The sequence below is a fragment of the Uloborus diversus genome, chromosome 2 (genome assembly GCF_026930045.1).
Source record: "Uloborus diversus isolate 005 chromosome 2, Udiv.v.3.1, whole genome shotgun sequence".
Lineage (NCBI taxonomy): Eukaryota > Metazoa > Arthropoda > Arachnida > Araneae > Uloboridae > Uloborus > Uloborus diversus.
Window position 1 is genome coordinate 19078200 of NC_072732.1, and position 20445 is coordinate 19098644.

Consider the following 20445-nt stretch of genomic DNA (forward strand, 5'->3'; position numbering starts at 1 on the left):
CCCAAGTCCGACACTCTACCGATCGGGCTACCACGGCCCCAACAGACATGCTTAAGACATCACTCTCAGCAGGTTAACTCAACTTTCTGAGCCTTTCAATGTACGCAGACTTTTTAAACTATTTTTCTCTCATGCAACTACATATTTCATCGAACGTTTGGCTGAATATGGATCTTCTGAATGAGTTAATTCTATTTTTATTTGCTCCATTTCGAAACATGGTTCGACCCCCAGTATCAGATACCATCAATTCCAATGATACCCAGTAACAGATAGGATGAGTAAAGGACAGAATTCCCCTTTTCCCCTCCAAAATGTGCAAAAGTTCTTTATTTTTAGATCTAACACCTTATTAAATTCAAATGAACATGAAACACCAGCAGACCACGTGGTATAACCTTCCACCACTGCCTTGTAAGTACTGACTGGCTCATGAAACTCACTCTAATAACACTGGATGGTTGCACCGTATTCATGGGTCGCAGCAACACCAGTTTTTCCCGCCTAAAATTCTTATTATTCAAATCCAAACTTACGACTGTCTGTTGCTGGACCCTTGTACGCTACTGGTGCCGTTACCCAATGTGTGCTCAAATAGGAAGATTGGGCGTCGAAGATTGGGCGCCGACTATTGGGCGCCGCATATTGGGCGCCGAGCATTTTAGGCCCCGGGAATACTGGGCACAATATGCTCGGCGCCCAAAGTTGCCGGCGCCCAAAATGCTCAGCGCCCAAAATTCCCGGCGCCCAAAATGCTCGGCGCCCAAAATGTTCAGCGCCCAAAGTTCCCGGCGCCCAAAATGCTCGGCGCCCAAAGTTCCCGGCGCCCAAAATACTCGGCGCCCAAAGTTCCTGGCGCCCAATTTGCGGCGCCCAATTTACGGCGCCCAATCTTCCTAGACCGATGTGTGCTGTGTTGTACTAACTATAGATCACAGTGAAATGTCTGTGTTGAAAAAAAAAAAAAAAACATTGAATGCAGTATATTTTACGATCGTGTTCTTCCCTTAGAGCAGGAATGAAAATGGAGGGAGCAAATCCAATTATTGTCTTAGCAAAAGCTGATCCAAGGACCCCAGGTCACGTGACTCAACAACGACGAATGTTTGGCACGTTTTGCGTGAAAGAAGCGAAAGAAACCCGATTTCTTCCAATGCTTTGCCTTAAAATATGGATGCCTGCCTCCCTTGATAAATAGACTAACTGCATAAAAAAAAGTCAAGAAAGTTATGAAGAAGATAGTGTTATCCATAGGAGTGAATAGGCCCTCGTATTACATTTTCTGCTATCTCATTGTCAGAAATGTACTGAACCAGAAGTTTAATATAAATTCACATGCTAAGCATTGATTAAGCACTATTAAGGAACACAAAAATCGTCAAATTTTGCAAATTTTTTTTTATCATTTGAAAAATTACTCCGTTTTCTTCTGATTAAAAGAACGTTTGAATATTGTTTCTATTTTAATTAAAACGAAAGATACAATTATTTTTGTTGCATGCACCTAACTAATGTGTATTTAATTTTAAAACTTTAAATGCGTTTTTCTCCATGATGCAATTTTTCTCGATTTCTTGCATTCAAAGTCTTATAACCGATAAAGATAAAGTAATGAAATTTGGAGCATATCTTTTTTCAAACAGTTTGCTTTAACTTTTATTCGGCGAATTAAAAAAAAAAAATTTTTATTGTAAAAATATGATTTTTTTAAAAAAAAGTATCTTTTAATTTTTTGAAATTTTTCTTCAAATATTTTTTATTTTTTATTGAATCAATACTTTTAAAATCGCCGAATAAAAATTAAAGTTCAGATATTTGTGCCTAATTTTTTGAAAAAAAAAACTGAAAATTGACCAAGAATATTTTGAGTTATAGCAATTTAAAGCAACCCCATTTTTTTGTTAAAAAAAAAAAAAAAAAAAAAAAAAACAAATTGAATTGAAATAAAAAGTTTTTTTTTTTTAAATATTTATGTTATGATTTTCCTTATTAAAGAGATGGTAAATCAGTGCAAAAAATTTCAAAACTCTGAACTATTTAATAAAATTTTTTTCAAAATGTGTCCCGGACCCCCTTAAAGCAGAAATGAGGATTTTTTCAAAAAGTGGAGTTAATCGATTTGCCAATTGAGGCATCCATATATCACGTGACTTTGGGTCTGGGGTTTCATGAGTGAAACTCTCAGGGTTGCCAACTTAGGGGTTTTCCCCCTAAATTTAGGGGGGAAATTTTAGAATGGGATTTTTTTGGGGGATAAAATTTTTAGGGGTAAATTTAGGGGTTTAAATTTTAGGATTTTATTAGGTAAAAATGTTCTTCATTTACCTATGAAAATGCTATTTTTCGATATTTTCATGCATTTTTTTACTTACATATAGTTTTTGACCCTTTGTAACTTTGATCAGAAATGACATAAAAATGATGAAAATCAGTTTATTCCAGTCAGCAACAAAAAATAGCAATGGTCACGTGATCTTTTAATCCCACTTGTGACGTCACAGTCAAAGGGTCACGTGACTTTCTGACGTCATTTAGGGGTTTTATGAGTTGAGTTTAGGGGGAAACATTTTTAGGAGTTGGCAAGCCTGGAAACTCCTCACTCCCCGCATTTTATCTCTTCTCAATGGTTCTTCCCTCACCCAGGCCCTGCCTCCGAAGACTCGGGTGATCCGGGTGATGCCCAACACCCCGTCCCTGGTTCGCGAAGGGGCCGCCGTGTTCAGCCTGGGCAGTTCAACCGTGGAGGGGGATGCGGTCACGGCCAACCAGATCTTCTCGAGCGTCGGCACCTCGGACCAGATAGAGGAGAATCTGCTGGATGCGGTCACGGGCCTCAGCGGGAGTGGACCCGCATACGTGAGTATTCCAGCAGTTAAAAAATCTCTTTTAAGACTACTAACGACATTGTCTACATCACTAAAGCTGCCAGAAATACCTTCTGGAGGGTTTTTTTAATCAAAAACCTGAGCGTCTACATAGGGGGGGGGGGGGGGCACAAGGTCGTATCCAGAAATTTTTTTCGGGAGGGGCCCGGATTACCACATTGCCCTAACACACACACATATAGTATATATAGACACAACAAACGCATTAAAATGTTAACATAGAAGACTTTTTGTCTCGATTTTTAATGATTCCACTGCTTGGACGTTGTTGTTTTCATTTCTTATTATTTTTCTTATTCACCTTGTAGTGGTAAGGATAATAGGAGAGTGTCCCTTTAAGTCGGATGTAGAACATCCATAATTTCAGGGGGTCCGGGGGGTTTTCCCCCGAGAAATTTTCGAAAAAAAAAATCTGTATTTTGAGGGCTTATATTAGGTAATTGAGACTACAAAATATGAAAAAAAAAAAAACTAGGCAAACAAAGTCTTTTAAAAGTTATACATTCTTTTGCAAATCAAGATCAAACAAAATAAAAATTGCTTGCTCGACAAATCATGGAACTTAATGGTCAGAGAGGTAAAACGAAAGAGGAGAAAAGAGAAGCACTTCGTCATCTGCTCATATCGGCTTTTAGTGAAGTTTGTTTTTAATCACTCCCCCTATCCCCATTTTTTTTTCATTAAATGCCCTACCGTATGAAAATTGTACAAAATAGTTTAAAAGAAATGGTGTAGAAATTCAGAAAATAAGAACGGAAGAGTAATATTAAAGCCATTTGGACAATTCATATTTCATTTTCTTGATAAGATACAAAATTGAAGAACTTTTCAAGGAATTTCAAAAAATTAAATAATTTTCAAAGACTCTCGAACAGGTAAAATTATTTGAAGCTCTTTATTTACACTTTTCAAAAGTTGATTGCACAGTCTTACAAAATGATTATAACTTTGTAAGACACACCCGTTTTAAGTTAAAAATAAATGCAACGAAATATTTCTCGAAACAAACTTTTTTTTTTTCAATCACAAGTAGTGCAGAAAATGAAAGAGAGTAGAGTAAGTGTTATTTTTTTTCTCATACTTAAGGTATTAACAGTATGCAGTAGAAGTAAGAAAAAAAAAAGCAATAACAAAAGAACTTTCATGATACTGAATTCGGCATTAAATAAATGCAAGACAAGAAACATATCAGTCACAAAAATGATCTTGAAAATTATGCTACAAAAACGCGAAAATCGTGATTTTTTTCATTTTTTACTCAGGATGTATCAAGGAGCTGAATTTGGCACATCTTGGTAACAAGATACTCGCCTAATCGGAAACTAGGGGCCCAGCCTTTGGGGAGTCCCCGGCTCGAAATCAGTACAGTGTAAGTTTTATAAGAGTTTTAGGGGGAGGAGGGCAGGGTCGTGCACAGAGGGGAGAAGGAACACCTGTTGGCCCGGGTCCGAGCTTAAATGGGGCCCAATATTTTTAAACCTAGGGTTGAAAATATGGGTAAACAATATGGAGGGAGCCCAAAAAAAGCATTTGTGACAGCCCCAAACTTTCTGTGCACGTGTCTGGAGGAGGAAGTGCACAGAAGTCAGTTCGGTAGACTTGAAAAGTCTACCGAACTGACAAAGGGCCTGCTTTAACCCTGGACTGCCCTGAATTGAATTGGGAAAGAAAGCAGGAAGTCCTAATTAAAGGTCTAAATTTCAAGTGTGCCTTGCAGCTAATGAGAACTGGAACTGCTTTTTCTGTATTTATGTAAAATATTATAAATTTTGAATAGTAGCAAAAATAAGAATAAAAAAAAAAACTTTGTTATTTTCCTTTTCTGACATTAGGAATTAAAAAAAAAAAAAAAAAACTTCTGTTTACGGTACAAAACATTTCGGGTTTCGGGGGGGGGGGGGCGAGCCCGTCAGGCCCCCTCTCTGGATACGGCCCTGGGGGGACAAGTGGGGGCTCAACCCCTCCCCTTAGAAGTTAAAACTTCCTTGCTTTTAGTACTTTTTTTTTGCAAAAATGAATAAACATTTCTTTTCTAGCCATTAAATAAATAAATTACTAAAAATGTCAGCCTTTTTCATAACTCTAATCTGTACTGAAATCGGTTTCTATGGCGAAAACATCCTGCTAAACCGTGGGCAAAATATCTGAGCCTCCCCTTAAAATTTTACATATGGGCACCCATGATTCAAAAATGGAAGGGTTTTTAGTTCCTTTTACAAAAAAAAGGAAATGTTGTATTCGCGAAAAAATTTTCACTCAAAAATCGGCCTTAATTTCCATTTTGCTCACCCCCGAATGAATGTTGAGTTTATTTTTCAACCCGATCACACGTGGATATATGTCCAGGAACGTACAGACACCCGAAATATCCATTTTGATGAACCCCGAGTTAATTACAACGAGTTTTCTCGTGACGTCTGTGTGTACGTATGTAAGTGTGTATGTGTGTATGTGTGTATGTGTGTCGCATAACTCAAGAACGGAATGTCCTAGAAAGTTGGAATTTGGTACTTAGACTCCTAGTGGAGTCTAGTTGTGCACCTCTCTTTTTGGTTGCATTCGGATGCTCCAAAGGGGATCTTTTGCTCCTTTTGGGGGGGAAATCATTGTTAATTTCGATGCAAACTCAAGTGGCGTTATAATTTGGCGAACACATGGCGATATATCGCCAGTCTTTTGGTCGCCAAGTTTTGTCGCCAACTTGGCGACAAATTTGGCGAGTAAAAAAAAATTTTTTTTAATCTGGTTTCAATTTGGCCACTGTTGGTGATATTTAGAGAGTCAACTATTGAATCACATTAAAACTGTCAATAATGAAAAAATGACATTAAATTGGAGTAAAAGGAAGTCATGTGATGCTCACATCAGCTCGTTTCATCAAAAATACCTTCTGGAAAGGTTTTTCACCAAAAATACCTCCTGAAGGTGAATTTTTTGATCAAAAATATTTTCTGAAAAGGGTTTTGTAATCAAAACAGCACTCTACATCATGCATGTTCACGTGGCGCTCTTGTAACCGGCATATAACCCGCATATTACCGTAATCCGTTTTTTATTGGTAATAGGTAATATGTGGATTATATTCATTAATCTCTTCCGTCATCATTTATTAATCCCTTCATTTACGCTCCTTCATCGACTAATTCACTAACGTATTCATTCATTCATTTATTTTCTTATTCATTCACACTATTTCATTCACTCATTTATTTTTCTCTCATATTGATTAATTAATCTATTTATTTATTCGTTCATTCTTTCTTTCCTTGTTTATTCATTTGATAAAAAAATATTTTTAATAGTTGCTTCATGTTTTTTCGCTTTCACAAATTCACTCCAAAAAACCTAAAATGATATTTCAATGCAAGCCATATTGTAAAGTAAAATGTTTTTTCTTCATTTATTGTTTTTTTTTTCGTTTGTTCATTTTTAAAAAGGTAAGTTCTCTTAACTACTCGTATCTAACTTTGCTCCATATTCCCCTACTATTTATGGGATACTAGCTGCGTTGCCCGGCTTTGCCCGGTCTACTTTGAAAATAAAAATTGTGTCAAGTGACGTATATTTAACAATCAGGCATAAACTTTAAAAAAAAAAATCATGCAAAATTTCTCCTCCAAACAATGACGTCAGATATTAAAATACTTTTTAGAAATTAAAATAAAATGAGAAAGAAATATTTAAAAAGCGTAACCATGGAAACACAAAATAAAATAAGTTTAAGAATTGAAAATGAGAAAGATGAAAATAAACTATGGATTCAAAAAGCGTTACCGTGGAAACGCAAAATAAAATGGTTAAAAACTTGAATAGAGAACAGATTTTTTGAACTTCATTTAATTCGCTTGTAACTTTTTTTCTAACGGAGATAGAGGGTTAAACTGGTTAGATCTGGAGTAAAAAAAGCAGCTCTTTCCAACGGTGTCAAAAAAAAAAAAAAAAAAAAAATGTGGGACAATTCTATCACTTTTTTATTGATAAATTTAATGAAGAAAAAGTAGTACCTAAATTTCAGCTAAGCCTAAACAAATTCGAGCTAAAAACGTAAATAACTTCCGCCGTAGTTAAGTTAGATCATTGAAACAAATTGCGTTGAACGCGAAAAATTTTGCTCTTTCCAACGATATGTAATGTTAATATGTGCAAGTAATTTTTCACCCCCATCATCGTTAATTTATGAGAAAATTGCGCCTAAATTGGAATAAAAAAGGAACTATTCATCAAATTGTTTTCGAAGTGGTCTGCAAACCTTTTCAGAACTTAAAGGAACAAACTGTGAAAAATTGAGCGAAATCGGTCGAGTAGTTCTCGAGTTTTGCGGGTTCAAACACACAGCCCCCTTTGGAGACTGCATTTTATACTATGTAGAGATAAATGTTTTTTTTTTTTTTTTTTTTGAGCAATCACGATTGCTTATTGCTTTCATTTGACTCTTTTTGGCGTGCTATCATTTTTCCCTGCGGCGCGGCGCCACCCTCTGCCAGCACCACCCGTCGCGTCGGCCGGCCTCACGATGCTGCTCCTCTAACGAAAACCGTCTCCAGGTTGCGTCCATATCCTACACACACACGCATACATACAACGCACCAACACACACGCACAGACAAACACATACACAAACACCACCATACACACTCATACCCCTACACACATACCCAAACACATACATACACACACGCATGCATACAGACACCTACACATACACACAAATACACACAACTGCCCACACACTCATGCTTGCACACAGACACAAACACATATGCTTACACACACATACACATACCCCGACCCCACGCACACAAACACTCATAAACACAACTACCCACACACTCATGACTGCACACAGACACAAACACACATGCCTACACACATACACATACACCACCATACACACACATACCCCTGCACACATACACAAACACATACACACACGCATGCATACAGACACCTACACATACACACAACTACCCACACACTCATGACTGCACACAGACACAAACACACATGCCTACACACATACTACACATACCCGCTCCCCCCCCCCCCCCACACATACAAACACACACTCGTGATTGCGAAAAACATAATTTGAATTCAAGATGACAAAATTCAAATTAATTTTTTTTTAATTTTTTTTTTTTTAACCTCTTTTGGCTCAGATTCAACTCCCTTACATCAGTGTGGTCAATGCTTGCAAAAACATGCTTCTAAACCTCTGCTTTCGACTTAGGATGCACATTATCTGTACAAATGTTTCCACAGTTACGAAATTTCGTACTACGTAATTCCAAGCAGTCAGATCAAAGATGTTAAAATCTTTTGTGTAGTTCTCCTTATATTCCTAGCATGGCATCAAAGTAAGTGACAGTACTTTGGAGGAAATTTGATCTCTTGCTGTTAAACAAAGTTATTTAATAATTAAGGGGACGGTGGCCTTGAAAGCGTTTTCTTTTATTTATTAATTTTGAAATATGAAACTGGACATAAAAGTTAGTAAGTTTGTTAGCATGCAAAATATCAAGCAAAAAAATGCAACAAAATAAAAATTTAATTCAAATTAAAAATTTTGAAATTTAAAATAAAAATTTTAAAATGCTTCACGCGACTCAATTTTTGTTCTTTTCTCAAACAATTTGCATTTTATCAGAGAATAAAACATTCCATTGGGTATCCATTTAAGGATTGGTTCATTATTAGCACAGTATTTTTTTTCGCGTAAAGCAATAGTTTTTGTTGCGAATATTACATAAAAATCAAAACTTTAATATTTTTAAGCAACATAAAATTCTCTTAAACCTTAATTCATACCCAGTTTTATCAAACTACTACCAAAGTAGCATATTCTGAAATTTGAAGCATATTGAACAAAAATTAAGTCGCATGGAGCTTTTCTCAATTTGTGTCAGCATCGAATTTTCCAGTCCGAGATAAATGACGTTAAAGTCTAATATCACTTACATTTCATGATCTTCGTATTTCAATACCTCTCGAAAGATATTTTCACGATGACTAAATATTTGATATTAATACCAATGTAAGAATTTATTGAAACTTAGTTTACATGTTTGACACTTAGTTTTACTTAGCTTTTCGACTTTGCTTTCATGTTTTATAGCCATTTTAATCGAAAACACGCTCTGTTTACTTTTTTTAAACGCATATAACTTCGCTATAAAACATCAGATCAACAAGAGGTTTTTTTCATACGATTCAGCACACTTCATATATTGTTACTTCCACGGAATTTAAAAAAAAATCATATTTTTGACCGATTTGAGCTATTTGGAAGGTCCATGGTCCCCTTAAGAAGTTGTCCCAACAAACATGAAAAAAGGAAGAAAAAAGTGGAAATAGGGAGGTGGAAGATGAAAACAGAAGAACTCGATGGAAAAAGGAGGAACGATTACAACTAGTATTTATTTTATGGCAATCAATCATAATTTCTTTTTAAAAAAGCATATTCATTGTATAAACGAAACATATGGACATTTTTAAACGAAGAAACCAAACATTTTTCGATGTCCGAAATGTTTGAATTTCTCATCGTGAGAAGTGAGGATACAGATCAAAAATTATCGATATCTGGTCATTAATCATGATACCAGAACACAGGACTGGAACAAAAACGATTTGTTGCTTTTTGAAACTTTAGGGCCTTCTGAAGAATTCTGATGTTTTATAACTCACTTAAAATGTTAATCCAAAAATTTTAATCCAAGCATTTATTTATGAAGTAGTGGTACCCGCACGGCTTTGCCCGTAATAGAAAAATTAAAAGGTCTTTTGGTTCATCTGTGTATTTACAAATAATGTATCGTGAACTTTCTCGCCAATCGGCTTGTACCCATGCTACGGTTCCACGTTATGATAATTTCGTATCTCGCCAATTGGCTTGTGCCCATGTTACGGTTCCACGTTATGATAATTTCGTAATTTACTCGTTCATCTTATGATATTTTTGTTCTTAAAATTGGAATAGAAAAAGAACCACATCGAATTTTCGAAAAATCGCTTCGAGGTGCATACCCCCATGCTACAAACTAACTTTGTGCCAAATTTCACGAAAATCGGCCGAACGGTCTAGGCGCTTTGCGCGTCACAGAGATCCTCCGGACAGACTTTCAGCTTTATTATTAATAAGTAAAGAAGGTAAAGAAGACATTCGAGGGGGAGGGGAAGTAAATCAATCTGGGTCGGTCGATGTTGCACGGTCGACCTCGAAAATAAAATTAGTATCAAGTGGCGCATGTCAACAATCAGGCTTAAATAAATGATGAAAAATAAAATAAAATTTCCCGCTAGAATAATGACAAAAGTCCCTAAAAACCCCTAATAAAGTTTTGATATTAGTCCCTAAAAAATCAAATTCGAATAAGGATACTTCGTAACGTTTACACTCCTCAAAAAAGTCAAATTCCCGTCTGATTGTGTCTGCGCTCCCTGAACTATCTCGGTTGAGCTGCTTCATTGTCTTTCATTGTCAGTGATCTCCATAAGTTTGATTATTCACAACTGTTCTTTGCAATATTTGTCCTCTTTTTCTTAGGCGTACATGGCAATCGAGGCATTGGCTGACGGAGGGGTCAAGATGGGCATTCGAAGAGATTTGGCTCTGAAATTGGCAGCGCAATGTCTATTGGTGAGTGCAATTTCATGTGTTTTCTACGTACGTAGTTCCTTTTTTTTTTTTTTTTTTTTTTTTTTTTTTTTTTTGACCCATTAAAAGAATAACAACTTACTCAAATGACGGGAGTTTAAGTACTTATTTGTGCATCTGACTTGGGAACTACACTAATAGTGCAATAATGAAAAAAATTCAAATAGGTAGCTTTCGCGTGATAATTGACAAAGTATATTGAGACATGACGCAAAAATTATTTGTCCTTGTGCCTGCATTACCGAGATATAAGGTCTTAAAGTCTGATAAATTTTTAAGAAAAGGCCAAATTTAAAGACTTGATAAGTAGTGGAAAGAACTACCCAATTTCGTTTTGTTTGTACGTGGCAGGATATCCAGCTGCAAAGCGTGGGAAAGATATCTTCCATCACTCGCCAAAGGCACTTCTTCCACTCGCCAAATTTGGCGACTTTTCATAAAATTTTGGTAGACTTGAAAACCTCCTATTTTTATAACGGGGACACGAAGGCAAATAATTTATGCGTCCAGAAACATGTTTGACTATGCTCTTTCAATTGCTAATTATGTAAAATGTTTTGATTATGCGTTTCAGTGTCTGCTTAATTATTTGTTTTATTTTACTTATTATTATTATTATTTTATTTTTATTTTTTGAGTTGCAGTAATTCTTCACCATTGTGACCCGGATCTATCGAGTGCCCCCTTAGTTCTTGCAAGTCAATGCCAATATAGTACGCTTCAGGATTGTTGGCGCTCGGTGGAAAAGTAAGAACATCAAATTTATAGGAAATGGAGGAGGGCAGTAAACGAGATAAGCAGATCAAGATTTCCACAATGTGCTCCTTACCACAAAGTTTGGCGTTGAAATTTATTTCTTACTATAATCAAACAACGACGGTTCAGGAAAGAAATTGTTTCGCCAACGCTCGATTACAACAAACCATGCTTCTCTTATTTTCAACCGCTGACGATTTGGACTCGTCCAAGGTCAAGCGCCAACAATCCTGAGATGAGCGATACAGAATACTCTTACGTAAAATGCGTCCGACAAAGAACAAGGATATTCAGTAAGTTACCACCCTATAGCCAGGGCTTAGGCAATTAACGACATTTTTACAACTGTGTGTGGTAACCGCCATGTTTGGTCAAATGTTCAAAGCTATACAGAAACTACTAATTCGGCGATACCATACATTCGCTTGTCATTTTAATGGTTTTGCAATTAAAATGTAAAATGATACACCAAACGGGTAACTAATTAAGCGGTCATAAAAGTTAAAAATATAAAAATATCCCCCAAATGAATAAAACATTCAAAACTACAGGTGGAGCAAACATGGCGACGACGCAAGGGATATTTTTCTGTTTTTTTTTTTTTTTTTTTTTTTTTTTTTGTTATTGTTGTTGCGTCCTAATTATTAATCATTATGGTTGGCCTTCTTTTTCACATACTAGCTGCGTCGCCCGGCGTTGCACGGTCTACCTCGAAAATAAAAGTTGTGCCAAATGCCGCATGTTTAACAATCAGGCTTAAATAAAGGGAATATAATAGTGCAGCCCATCAGCGTGTAGAAAAGAGAAATTTTGTGACTCAAATTTAAATTTAGATCTCGTTGGAGTTTTTTTTTTTAATTCGATAAAAAACCCAATGTGTATCTTCTAGTATCAAAGTAGCCGTATGCTAAATTTAGCAAGGATCTGACGCAAATTGTGTATTTGTATAAGAAACATATTCAAAAATTCACATTCATATATCAATCTTTACTAATAATAAAGCTGGAAGTCTCTCTGTCTGTCAGGATCTCTGTGACGGGCATAGTGCCTAGACCGTTCGGCCGATTTTTATGAAATTTGGCACAAAGTTAGTTTGTAGCATGGGGGTGTGCACCCCGAAGCGATTTTTCGAAAATTCGATCTGGTTCTTTTTCTATTCCAATTTTAAGAACAAAACTATCATAAGATGGACGAGTAAGTCACGAAATTATCATAACGTGGAACCGTAACATGGGCACAAGCCAATTGGCGAGATACGAAATTATCATAACGTGGAACCGTAGCATGGGTACAAGCCGATTGGCGAGAAAGTTCACGATACATTATTTGTAAATATACAGGCGAACCAAAAGACCTTTTAATATTCTATTACGGGCAAAGCCGTGCGGGTATCACCAGTTTTTATATAAATAGATAAGATAGCACGAGAAAGATTTACAGCCCAAAGAAAGGAAATAATGACCAGGTCTTCGGCGGTAATCAAACCCGCGACCTCCGGCATTCGAAGCCAAGCTTCAGGCCATGGAGCAGCTCAGAGCCACGGAGACTGCTTCTGTTTTTGTCAAAGTAGAAAACAAAGGAGTCACCAAACGACGATGTATCCCTCTAATAGACTCTCACCAGCCTTCTATACCAAAAAGTTTTTTTTTTTTTAAATTTCCAATGGCACATTTAAAGACAGTTGAATATCAAAAGGATAACAACAAAACTATAAATGAAAACGAGCAATCCAATAGCGTTCCCAGATGGATGTCCGAGGGAGAGCAGGACATCTGGACAAATGAGGCATGTCCATTACTTTGTGGAGATCACACAAAGTGCAGAAAGGATCAGGAACCACGTTGATACGACAGAGATGTGTTCGTTGGCAATCATGGCCAGATAATGAACGAAACATGGCGACAGATTTCATCCTATCTATACCAAAAAGTTGGTCGAACTATATGAGGTCTTACATGTCATTTAAGTCCCTAAAGCTTCAGACAAATTGTCAAGCATTCTAGATCTTAGAAAAATACTTCTGTAACCCTAAGTGACCGGTCATTTGCGGCAAGATACTGTGTATATGATGAACTTGCAGTCCAGACGTTTAATCCTGTCAAGAGCATGCGGAATGCTTGTTCGTCTAAGCTCTGCTTCCAGACTTCTTTTTACTTCCTTTTACAAAAAAGGAAGTATTGTATTCGCAAAATAATTTTCACCCAAAAATCGACCTTAATTTCCATTTTGCTCACTCCCAAATGAATGTTGAGTTTTTTTTTCCGATCCGACCACACGTGAATATGTGCCTAGGTTCGTACAGACACTCGAAATATCCATTTTGACGATCCCCGAGTTAATTACAACGAGTTTTCTCGTGACGTCTGTATGTACGTATGTATGTGCGTATGTGTGTATGTATGTCGCATAACTCAAGACCGGAATGTTCTAGAAAGTTGAAATTTGGTACGTAGACTCCTAGTAGGGTCTAGTTGTGCGCCTTCCTTTTTGGTTGCATTCGGATGCCACAAAGGGGGTCTTTTGCCCCTTTTTGAGCGGAAATCATTGTTAATTTCTATGTAAACTCTAGTGGTGTTATAATTTGGCGGACACTTGCGATATATCGCCAGTCTTTTGGTCGCCAAGTTTTGCCGCCAACTTGGAGACAAATTTGGGGGATTTTTTTTTTTTTTTTTTTTTTTTTTGAGCAATTACGATTGCTTATTGCTTTCATTTGACTGTTTTTGATGTTAGCTGATTTTTCCTACCGCCACCCTCTGCACCATCACCGTGGACAGGCGGGCTCCTCACGATGCTGCACCTATAGCGAAAACCGTCTCCAGGTTGCATCCATGTCCTACACACACGCGCATACATACACAACTACACACACACACACAAACACACATACATACAGACACTTACACATATACACACACAAAAACCTACACACACACACACACAAAACTACCCACACTTTCATGCCTGCACACAGACACAAACACACATATCCCCCCCCCCACACACACACTCGTGATTGCGAAAAACATAATTTGAATTCAAGATGTCGAAATTCAAATTATTTTTTTTTTTAATATGGTTTCAATTTAGCCACTGTTGTTGATATTTAGAGAGTAAACTATTGAATCACATTAAAACTGCCAATAATGAGAAAATGACGTTAAATTGGAGTAAAAGGAAGTCATGTGATGCACACATCAGCTCGTTTATGAAGTGGGCAAGAATTAATTGCAGATCTTTCTTGAGCAAGACTCACGCAATAGTTAACTCTTTCAATGTAAGAATGCATTTTTGAGGTCTTAAAAATGAAGTGGCAGATCTTGACTACTTTGCCTTAATTTTCTTTAAATTTCAGATTCATCCAAACTTTTTAGAATGCTATTCCTCCTAAAGCCCTGGATCCGTCTCTTAAGTGGCGACACACTTTGATCCATGCACTGCGCGCCGCTTTCGACTGCGATTGGAGGCGGGCAGTCACGTGGGTTCAGTCCGCCATTTTGTGTCGTTGCCTGTGTGCTTTCACTGTGCGGAATACTAGATATTTTCTCTTTGCTATTCATATTTTTCATCAAACACTATCTTTAACGTGAAGATGCCTTGGTGTAGTGCATTAAGATGTTCTAACAGTTCAAAATTACTATATCGAAGTACATTGAAAGATTATTTATGTATTTTAAATGTTTTCATCAATACTGCTGCGCAATTTCAGATACTTTATGAAACTCTTGTTGAAATTGTAATATTTTTTACTTTTCATGAAATTGTCTGATGGTTTGTTAATTTTCATGGGATAATAAGGACATTCACTAAAATCATCATAAATAGTTCCTTCAAATATTGTAAAGCTCAACTATGTAACGGCACCTAATAAATTGCTAGCAGTAGTGAAATATTTGCCCTGTTTTCAAAACTGATTTTTCTTAGTTTAAGATAACAAAACCGCCAAAATTTAAATATACTAGTTATTTTATTTATTTTTAATGTAAATTTTCTATTGCTTAGTTACTTTTAAAATGTCTCAATAACTGTAGCAAAATTACTTTAAGAACACGTCGTTTCGCTTTTAATAGTGTCATAGCCATGAGTCTCAGTGTGTTGCCAAGTTAATTATTTATCTATTTTGCGCGTAAAAATTAAGATATTAAAAGTATGAAATTATTCATTAAAAAAATTAAGCTTCTTTGAGATTACAGTAACATGTAACTCAAGCCAAGTTATATAATTACGTGAAGATTTTTTTTTTTTTTTTTTTTTGCCCGGAAAAAATCTGTTTTCGTTAAAATTTTTATTTTGATGTGAAAACTTTTTTTAATAAATATATATATATATATATATATATATATATATATATATGATTTATCCCAGTATCTGTTAATTTAAAAATTCATTATTACTATTTAACAGTTCGTCACAGATGTAATCTGCACTCTTTTATTTGAATTCCTATTGGTATAAAATCTTTTAATTATTATTATTATTTTTTAATATTGATTTAAATTGGTTACATTTTATTATCAGTTCGTTGAATTTTTAAGAACTAGTAGTATCCTTAAAAATCAGGTTTAAATGAAAGGCATTTTTTAATGTAAAATCGTCATGAGAAACAAGAAAGTGTTGGTAAAAAAAAAAAGAAAAAAGAAATCTACACACATTAGTAATATGAATGATACTGCTTTGCATGAATAAGTTCAAACTGTTGCCCACAAATAATTTATGACATAATTAATTTAGCTCACTACTGTTCTACTCAGTAGTGGATTTAAGGGGGGGAGGAGGCCTGTGCCTCCCCCCCCCCAAAGAATGAATTTATTTAAATATTTTGTTCACAATTTTTTAATTGACTTCTCCATAGCGTTTTTTTTATATAGTTAATTAAACAGAACACAAAACACACATAGAGCTTATTTTGAATAATAGCATTTTTATTTGCTTAAGAAGTCATACTGGAGTCCTAGAGTGGCAGAATACATTTATACATTTAACTCGCTGGTTTTGAAAGGCGGTATGTAATATGAATATGTTATCTCAACTGTATCATGGCTTCAAGAACAATCAGCAACTGCTTCGAAATCCACACAGAAATTGTCCTGAATTTTTCAGTAAAACTTATATGTTTAATAGCTATGATTTTCTTAATTAAATAATATTTTATAGTTAAAATACTATAAAATAATATTAAAACCTCAAATGAGGTATGGGTATATTTTTTTTATTGAATAACCTTGCCCTCGTGTTATAATCATTACGACATTGTTCCTAAAATTAAAACCGCTAATTGTATAGCATTTCGGTAACATTATTATGGTTTACTATTTAATTGACTTGAAACGGTAAAGATGTTTTACGTCCACATTCAAAGTATATTGGTACATAATATGTAAGTTCTTAGAAGTGGATCATTAGCTTAAGGGATCCTAAAAAATTTAAAAAAAAAAGACATTTTAAAATAAAGTAATGAAAACTTTGTTATGAAACACCGTATGTGGCAGGGGGAAGGAGGAGGTGCTATTCAATTTCCCGGGTCCCCTACGAGAGATTTTTCTGTATCCGCCCCTGGTTGTACTACATCAACCTTCTAATAATAAAACGCATATTTAAAACATTTCAAGTAATTTGTAACTCAGAAGGTCTATATGGGGGAAAAAAAGAAATTACTCTTAAAAATAGGCGAAAATTTCTTCAAAACACCTTTTTACTAATATTCGGTTTAATAATAAAAAAAATATTTTACTAAGGTAAAATTCAACATTTTTTTTTATATTATCAGTTACATAAGTTACGATCAAAAATCTGCAAACATTCGTTGATAAAAAGATACTTTTCAATGAGCGAAACTCTGCATTTTTCTACTGTTGAGATAGGGAGAAAGTTGCGGAACGACACAAAATGGCGGACGCTGGAGCGTGTCGCCACTTAAGAGACAGATCGAGGGCTTTAATTCCTCCCTCTTCCTCTTTATTTCATTCTGTTTCCAAATTTACTGAGCAGTACCGCGGATGGTTAGGCATAGTTTGATTCTGAAAGTTGTGTAACAATAAAATAAGACATATCGCACACTTAGAACAATACTGCCACGTCTATAAAACTTTTTTTCGAGAAAAATCAATTTAAATTTAATGCGCCTTAGCTTAAGTTCTTATAGTAACACACTGACACATCTCAAAAATAAGGTTCAACTTTTTTTTTTTTTTTCGTTTGTGGCTTGTATTTTAATAGAAGTAATAACAATGCACAAGGACATGTATATAACTCAAAATCGACAATTTTTGACTTGTGGAGGTGTTGTATTAGGTGTGCGATATTTTGTTCATAAACATATCTTTATACCTGCTTCAGCTCAAAGAGCACTGCATGAAATCAAAATCAAACGAAATTTGTTATATTTATGTACCCCCATGTGAATTAATGCTGATTAATTTTTCCAAACTTTGCTCATGGTGGTGGAGCAATCGTACTTTTCCTATTCCTATTCAGAGTCACAACTGACTACAACTGTATTTATGTCGAGGACTGCATTCTAAGTGCCTTGCCTCCATTATTTTATATACCGATAGATGGCAGCACCATCACCGGATCGAACAGTTAATGAGAATTTAGAACTAGTTCAGGAGCTAATAGCTACCTAGTACTAGCACCCCCAGAGGTATCGTTCACTTGGAGGACATTGAGACCACGAGTATATTTAACGTCGCCCAGTCCCCTTTAATGACGACGGTGGGTCTTCGACCATCGAGGTTCGAACCCAGGACCCTCCGGCCCCGAATCCGACACTCTACCGATCGAGCTACCACGGCCCTAATCGTACTTTTTTCTCGACTGTGCGTGCGCGACGCAGAGGAGGGTAATGTTTTTTGGGTCTATGTATGGTATGTTTCTATGTGGCGTTGTAGAAGCCAAATGCCTTGGCCAATTTTGATGATTCTTACATGAATCGATTTGTCTTAACCTTGGAAGTGTCACTAAACACATGACAGTAATCAAAATTCATCATATCAACAACCAGTAGCCATTTCGTTAGTTCGGGATCGTGTCGCACCCTACCTGCGTGCGACACAGCGTGCTACAAATGCAGGTAGAGTTTTCACTTCCTGAATTTTTTGTTTACAAAGTCTACTAATTCGATTTTCATCTCTAACATGTTGCATTTGTTTTTGTCGTAATTCAGGGGGCTGAGTTTTGTGACGTGTACTTTCTTGACTGGCTTTTTTTAGTTTTGCGAGAAAGATTTGACTGACGACGTTTACTCTAAAGGTCAATCACACGTAGCTTTAAGCCCCTTAAGGGACGAGTTAGGTCCCTTGAGGAACTAATAATCAGTAGTTTAGACCTCCGCAAATTACTTAATAAACCTCACGATATAAACTCTCTCAATAAAATGATGAAATTGCGAAATTTACCGTCTTATAATCATAATAACTAAGTCAATGAAAATTAACTAAAAAGTGTAAAATAATCATTAAATAAAAACAAAAACAAAAAAACCGACTGCGTAAAAACCAAAGAAAAAAGAAGTAACAGAAAAATACATAAGCCTAGTAGTTTAAAATGTTACTAAGCAATACTGAATAACTACACCATTGAAATGCTTTTATAATCGATACACACATAAGACAAATCATAGATTCAAAAGCAGAATAGAATGATCAATAGTTGGGGCCCATTCCTTTTTAAATTAGGGAACCCCGAAAATTTTAAATGGAGCCCGACTGTTGATCCTTCTACTCTGCTTTTGAATTTGTGATTTGTCTTATGTGTTTATCGATTATATTTTATTTCAATGGTGTAGTTATTCAGTAGTACTTAATAACATTCTAAACTACTGGGCTTATTTTTTTTTTCTTTTTAGTTTTTTTTTTTTTTTTTTTTTGGTTTTTACGTAGTCTGGTTTTTTGTTTTTATTTAATAATATATTTTTTTTTGCTCCTTTTTATTGTCACAAATGAAAGTTCTCAGATTAAAAACAATTTCGATCGATTCCGAGTCAGAACTGACTACAACTGTATTTATGTCGAGGACTGCATACTAAGTGCCTTGCCTCCACTATTTTTTATACCGATAGATGGCAGCACCATCACCGGATCGAAGAGTTAATGAGAATTTAGAACTAGACCAGGAGCTAATAGCTACCTGGTGCTAGCACCCCCAGAGGTATCGTTTCACTTGGAGGACATTGAGACCACGAGCATATTTAACGTCGCCCAGTCCCCTTTAATGACGACGGTGGATCTTCGACCATCGAGGTTCGAAATCAGGACCCTCCGGCCCCGAATCCGACACTCTACCGATCGGGCTACCACGGCCCTAAAAACAATTTATCAAATGTAAATTGGAGCAGTATTACTAGCTTTGATACCTCTGAGGTTAGATAATAAATATCTGTCTATTTCCTGCAGGGTGCAGCCAAGATGGTCTTAGAGACCGGACAGCATCCGGGTTCCTTGAAGGATGACGTCTGCTCACCAGGGGGCACTTCCATTCAAGCCGTGCACAAGTTGGAAGAAAAGGGTTTCCGATCGGCTCTCATTTCCGCCGTCGAGGCGGCCACCCTGCGCTCCAAGGAGGCAGGAGGAGGACAGTTCTGAGCGGAAGAAGACGGTGAACTTTGCAGTGTGGGGTTGTGCATTAGCTACGGTGGAGAGAGAAAAGGGTGGACTGAGGGAGGACTCTCGAAAATCGACTGAGATTTGACTTTAACGCATCTCAGAACCTACGACTTTTAGACATAAACTCTGTCAAGTTTATTTTCATTTTGTTCTAATTGTCAATATGAAGCGAGGAAAAAAAAAACTAATTTATCAGAATAAATTTATCACCTAAATAAATTTCATGCCTGTTGTGTTTAAATTCATAGTTCGGTCTTTGCTGGCACAATAATACCGCGAACAACATGTACTGGGTGAAATACACCGCCAGCCGCAGTCATTTCCAGCCGAGGACTGCAGTTTCGTGCTTATTAGCACTCATCAGCCCGGCATAGGAAAGTGACTGAGCTGGAGATGGAAAACCTCTTAAGGAAGCCAAGAGTGCGAAACAAACTGGTAGCTAATATAGAATTAGCAGACCAGACGAGTGACCAAAGCAATGGTTCGGTTCAACTCGAAGATTGAACGCGAGGCAAGGTATATTCAGTAAATTACCGCCCATTAG

General features: G+C 36.2%; 1 protein-coding gene across 1 annotated transcript in view; it reads left to right on the top strand.

Moving 5' to 3' along the window:
* The window catches only part of LOC129216891 (pyrroline-5-carboxylate reductase 2-like), a 46442-nt gene extending 26333 nt beyond the window's left edge, over window positions 1-20109 (top strand). Inside the window, exons 4-6 of the mRNA XM_054851107.1 lie at window positions 2644-2856; window positions 10432-10524; window positions 19692-20109. Coding sequence (XP_054707082.1) covers window positions 2644-2856; window positions 10432-10524; window positions 19692-19880 — 495 coding nt within the window. The 3' untranslated portion in view covers window positions 19881-20109. The remainder of the gene's footprint in view (window positions 1-2643; window positions 2857-10431; window positions 10525-19691) is intronic.
* Window positions 20110-20445: the final 336 nt, after the last annotated feature.